General features: G+C 33.4%; 1 protein-coding gene across 2 annotated transcripts; it reads right to left on the minus strand.

The window, feature by feature from the left end:
• Positions 1-2,376: 2,376 nt before the first annotated feature.
• LOC145119062 (uncharacterized) lies at positions 2,377-4,275 on the minus strand. Of its 2 annotated transcripts, XM_079054703.1 has the most exons (4): positions 4,143-4,265; positions 3,789-4,041; positions 3,460-3,671; positions 2,377-2,647 (listed from the first exon to the last, which is right to left on the minus strand). In XM_079054703.1, exons 3-4 carry the CDS (start codon positions 3,586-3,588, stop codon positions 2,540-2,542), a joined length of 237 nt encoding a protein of 78 aa, XP_078910829.1. In that variant the 5' UTR covers positions 3,589-3,671; positions 3,789-4,041; positions 4,143-4,265; the 3' UTR covers positions 2,377-2,539. The 2 variants fall into 2 exon arrangements, with proteins under 2 accessions (XP_078910829.1, XP_078910828.1); XM_079054702.1 differs by lacking the exon at positions 3,789-4,041 and having other exon boundaries at positions 4,143-4,275.
• Between the last annotated feature and the right edge of the window lie 1,737 nt (positions 4,276-6,012).

Here is a 6,012-nt window from a genome sequence, read left to right on the forward strand (position 1 = left end):
GAACATACCTAATTGTTTATGATAACTTAGGTTAAAGAGTAAACCTAAGGTTTGTTATAATGGTTATGGGGTAGTATCTCCTTATGAGTACGAGTGAGATATACACGGGGAATAGAACCCTTAAACATTTCATTAATCCGAAAGCATGGATTAGACTTAGTTATTCGTCCCTAGTCCGAGAGTATGGATTGGACTTAGTCAGTTGTCCTTAATCCGGGAGTATGGATTAAGACATAGTCGGTTGTCCTTAGTCCGGGAGTATGGACAGGACATATAATTTGTCATTAATCCGGGAGTATGGATTTAGACATAGACCAATTGTCCCTTATCCGGGAGTATGGAATGGGCACAATCATGGATTCGAGAACATGGATTAGATTCGGGTGTAAGAGTTATAATTTAAGGTCCGAGAGTATGGATAGTCTCATTGAGAGGATTGACGGGGTGGGGGTAAGAGTTGATTATATATATAGAGAAAATTATATATTGTGTGAATTCTAAATTTTATATATATATATATATATATATATATATATATATATATATATATATATATATATATATATATATATATATGTGTGTGTGTGTGTGTGTGTGTGTTATAACATTGTGGGATTGAAATCCCTATGTACTCACCAGGTTTTCAAACCTAACTCACTCAATATATTTGTATCACGGGTATCGATACGAAACTACATTACACTGAGAGATTTAAAAGAGATGTAGATAATTAGTGTAGATGAATGTAAGTTCGGTTTATGCTTATGTGTCTGTATTGACCAGGACATCCCAAATGTTTTAAAACGAATAAATACATCTCTTCGGAGATGCTTGGATAAAGTATTTATCATGTTTTCTGGGAACAAATTCCGCAACAGTTTTCTTTAAAAGATTACTCTGATTTTAAAACAAAGCATAAACAAATCGATCTTTTCTGGCCGTGAAATTGGGGATGTCACAACTCTACCGCAAAAGGTGAAACTTTCTTTCTTTTCAAGTACTTGTCGAGTTGTCGTATCAAATGTTCGTGTAGGGTCTTCTTTTAATTGTTCATTTTACCATAAAGATCTAATTGTTGTTTGCTCCTAGCAAATCATTAAAAAAACTGATAGGAATTACACATGTTAGCCACACAAATCAAACTATAAATGATAAACACACCTAATCTAATTTACAAATAAAAAACCTAATCTACAAATATCTCACAAGGGAAGGAGAAGGGTGAGGGTAGTCGCTCCTCTTGCAACGATGTCATCTAACACAATACACTAAAAATCGCCCCTTATGATCCGTACGAAGGAGAAAGGGTAGGACAGTCGCTTTCGATCAGACCTCCACTATCCACAAATTCAATTTCGACGTTTCCATCCATTCCCAGTACGATTATGATGGGGTACTGCATAGTGATTGTGGTGGTGGATCAACACTGTGATAGCGGTGGAGGTAAAAATTCATTATTGCACGACATAACGGCTTCTTCATGCTATATTTAGAACAACCTAGTCCATTTTAAACCAATGTTTGTTATGATATGATCAAATTTGAAAATAAATCACTTTTTGCTCTTTATCCTTTATTCATGGGATGCAAAATGGTCATTCCAAAAATATTAATGTGTATATTTATAGCATCCGTATTTAGGGCTAGAATTTCTGTCCTTTTTTAGTAAAGTTAAAATTTTAAAATTTTTAGATAAAATAAAAATAATTAAAACAAATACAAACAAATAAAATAAATTACAGAAATTATGAAATTAAAGGCCTAAAAAATTATTAGGAAGTTAAGTTTGGGTTAAATTAAAAAGTCAAGATATATGGACTATATGTATCAATTTCATGAAACTTGATTTTACTTTGTCTTGACTTGGTTTGGGAACCTCCAAGAGTCGGCTAGGATGTGTTAAAATAGCAAATATAGAATTTCGTAAGTTGATAGAGTCTAATTGTGGTCAAAAGGTGAAAAGGGGAAATGAAGTGGTTGAAGTTGTTATGCGATCAAACTCAAGATCATAACCTACATTCTTAATCCACAGATATTTTTTTGGATCATTCAACTTTTTTTTTTTTTTTTTTTTTTTTTTTTTTTTTTTTTTTGTAATTTTGGCCTTTATCGTTGTTTTGTAGATCGGACTGGACCAGTAGGTTGGACCGGCTGAACTGAAAACTGATATTTTTCGAAGGTCAAAAGTTGTTTGTATACGAACTAGTGAAAATCAACAAGTTTTCAAAAAACCGGTTCCACCACTTAAAAACCGGTTTTAGGAAAAAAGATTATTAATAATTAAAACTTAACCTATAGTCTTAGGACATGATGGTCGTTTTGGTAAACCAAAAGAAGTTGGGTTATTTCCCCATACTCCCAAATTTCGAATGAATATTTTTGTGATTATCCCCGTATTATTAATTGCCGAATTTCTTAATTACAACTACAATATTCAAGATACTAGAATTACAATAAATTTATTGGAAGCACTTTTATTACACTTTAATAAGCACATAACATGAACTAAAAAGCATGTTCACGAGTAGGCTGTAGTAGGTTATGATGATTGTGTGGCTCGCTTGCGAGCTATCTCCCGAGCCATTTCTCTTAGTTCCTCTGGTGATTGTGGCCTTGGCCCCTCCGTAGGGTACACAACATATTGTCGCTTCAAAAAGTGAAACATTGCAAAAATTAATCCTACTCTTATAATCAAAACCATCTACTTGGTTTGAAGGATTTTTATAGTACTTTTTAGAACTTTAAATGTGAAAATTAGTGGTTGTAAAGGGTTAATCACATAATTAGGTAACCAACTATGTAAAGTGTTTTACATATACCATTGTACTAAAAAAATATTCTAAGAAGGTAACCAAATTTTATTTCTGTTATTTAAAAACCCTTGTAGCCCGGTAAAAACAAAAATAAAAGTTGGTTTTATTTTTTAGAACATTTTTTTAGCACAATGGTATTTTTAAAACACTTTAGATAGTTTGTTACCCAATTATGTCATTAACCCTGGATTTTTGGAAGTAAAGGGTTGTAATAAAAAGAAATAAAAGTATGATGCTATAATAAATAAATAATGGAATTACATTGTTATTTTTCTTTCATTTAACATTAAAGAGAAACAGGAAACTTTTATGCCTATAAATCAAAGTATGATGCTATAATAATTAAATTTCTTGTAGTTAAAAACTAAAGAGAAACAAGAAAATTCTTGCATTTAACAAGAAACAAAACACAAGAAATTTCTTGCAGTTTACCCTAAAGAAAAATAAATAATTTTCAGGTATATTCCTATGTTTCCTATATAGGAATAACTAATGGTTTGAACTCTTCATGGGCTCAACGAAAGATAATCCTTTGACTTCATACTTGTTAACAGAACTACGAACATTCAACTAAAATGATCAAACTTACGTAGCAAATACTATTGAAGAATACTGTTTAAAGCTAAAATTGTGATGAGATACTTACAACGCCCATGAATTTGTGAAGATTGTTAGTGTTGTTGGTGAAGAAATACATGAGACCAATCGGAACTGTAACATAAACAGCAAACTTTGCAATCTCCAGTACACCTTTAGAAGCCCCTAACGATGTCATTGTTAAATCAAATCCGATTTGAAACAGTGGCTCAACGAAACCCTAATTTGGCGTTGCAAGTGTGAAGTTTATTTGCTTGGTCCCTTAAAAAGAGAAAAGACAAATCAACCTTATTTATTATTTAAGCAAAACAATTTGAAAAAATTTACTAATGGATTTAATGAAGTCGGTTCTAAAAGTAATTTCTTTCTAGAAGTAACCTCCCATTGGCATCTAGTCGAACAGGTTACGTGCATGAATGAACAGATGACAAATTTGCCAAATTCTCCAAATTCACTTCTTTGTTTGTTCAGGTCATTGGTCTATAGGCATAATAACGAATCTGAAAACCAAAAACCCAGACAAAACTCGATGAACTAGATCCACTCTAGTCCAGAAGTGATTCCCCAGATTTTATAATATTGAACAGACGAAAACTCAAGATACCCATTTCTCAATTTTCGCAAACACCCACTACAATCCAGAAGCGATTAATTAATGGGATTTTTTTCGGAATATGGTCTTTTATCGTTGAGAGGAGGGAAGAGAAACATTGCAGGTTAGCAAGGACTTACAGAGATATTCGGCGACTTCTGAATCTGAACTATGAAAACTTCGTGTTCGTGGTCTTTTCTGAAATCAGAGCTCAAGAGGTGAAGGGGAGACGGATGGATATTGAATATGATTAGGGCCGTAAACGAATCATAACCTTTAAAAAAAATTAAACTTTTTATAATCGATTTTTATACTTTATAATAATTATAATTAAAACTAGAAAAGATTCACCGGCGTTGCCGGGGTCGGAAGGTATTGCTTTGTAAAGTAAAGTAGCATGTTGGTTGCTTTTTGTCCGTTAATGTGAGGGTAATTTGGTCTTTTCAGGTAGTAGGGACTGAATTTGTCACCATGGGTAAACCATATGGACCATTTATGTAATTTTGGCGGTGGTGGTGGTGATGGCAGATGGTGGGTGGGTTTATGGTATTGGGTGAGTATTTTCTAATAAATAAAACATTAATTTAAAACCAAAAAGAGAATGTTAAATCTGGTAAACCACAGGGACCAATCGTGTAGTTTGTCTAACAATAATAATAATAATGATGAGTGACCATTTCTGCCAAAAGACTAAATACTAATAATATGTAATAAAAGGCGAGGGTTATGAAAAATTCAAACCAAAGTGAAAGGGTTGTTTGTGAACAAAAGAGAATGTTAAATCACCATGTAAACCACAAGGACCAATTGTGTAATTTTGTCTAACAATAATAATAATAATGATGAGGGACCATTTCTGCCAAAAGACTAAATACTAATAATATGTAATAAAAGGCGAGGGTTATAAAAAAATTCAAACCAAAGTGAAAGGGTTGTTTGTGAACAAAAGCATAAAGATGAAGGGTCAATGTTGTAAGTTGGAGGACCAAAATTGACAAAAAAATGTGCCATTTTACTGTTAAAATCTTTCATAACTTTAATATATATATATATATATATATATATATATATATATATATATATATATATATATATATATATATAATACAATAAGTAAATTGACCTTATTACCCTTAAATACCAATACACTTTTCTACGTATAATAGGTTTGACCGAATTGCCCCTAATTACTATAACCCTTTTGGAATTAGATCAAGCATAGCCTAATATCCTACGGTTATTGTCACTGTAGCCCAACAATGTTTCGTATATTTGTTTAAATGGTCCCTCGTGACTTTTTTTTTGCCTTTAAAGGGTACGAATTCATGTTTTTAGGGTTTAAAAAGTCCTTTTAAAAAAATGAAGGGGTCACCCGGTGAACCCCTTCCTAGTCAGCAGGTTTAAAGTTAAAAAAATGCCACCTCATCAAGTCTCTTATCAATTAAGCTCTCTCTCTCTCTCTCTCTCTCTCTCTCTCTCTCTCTCTCTCTCTCTCTCTCTCTGTCTCTCTCTCCCTCATCCCTACATCGCCGGAAAGCCCTAATTCCCCGTTTCCTTCCACTGATGCTTCCCATCAAATTCACAACAACAATCGGTGGTTGCTACAACCCCAAAACCACCTTGCACCGTCACACCCTACCACCATTCCACCTCCCTCGCTGTCTTATAATAAACACTCATTTCCTCTATCGATTCCTATCAAAAAATAACCCCAGCACCCATTCCATTCTTCAATTTTTGACAAGAACAATAAAAAGAGAGAGAGAGAGAGAGAGAGAGAGAGAGAAGGCGATTTCATAGATTATTTCCTCGCACATCATATTCGTCACAAGCAGCATCATATAACTCATTCACAGTTTCCTACCTAATAAACTCATGCGGATTCCCTCCAGACAAGGCGATTTCAGCTTCCAAATGCTTAAACATCCAAACCCCAGATCGAGCAGACTCTATGATAGCATTTTTCAAGAATCAAGGCTTCACAGAAACCCAAATATCTCATTTAGTGCG

Source organism: Lactuca virosa, chromosome 6, assembly GCF_052849685.1.
Source record: "Lactuca virosa cultivar CGN04683 chromosome 6, Lactuca_virosa_CGN04683_v6, whole genome shotgun sequence".
Taxonomy (NCBI): Eukaryota; Viridiplantae; Streptophyta; class Magnoliopsida; order Asterales; family Asteraceae; genus Lactuca; species Lactuca virosa.

Bases quoted from the DNA above. Each gene is read 5' to 3' on its own strand.
- LOC145119062 (XM_079054702.1), bottom strand. From the start codon at position 3,588: ATGACATCGTTAGGGGCTTCTAAAGGTGTACTGGAGATTGCAAAGTTT. The intron at 2,648-3,459 runs GTAAGTATCTCA...CACTTTTTGAAG, and splicing joins TTCACAAATTCATGGGCGTT to CGACAATATGTTGTGTACCC.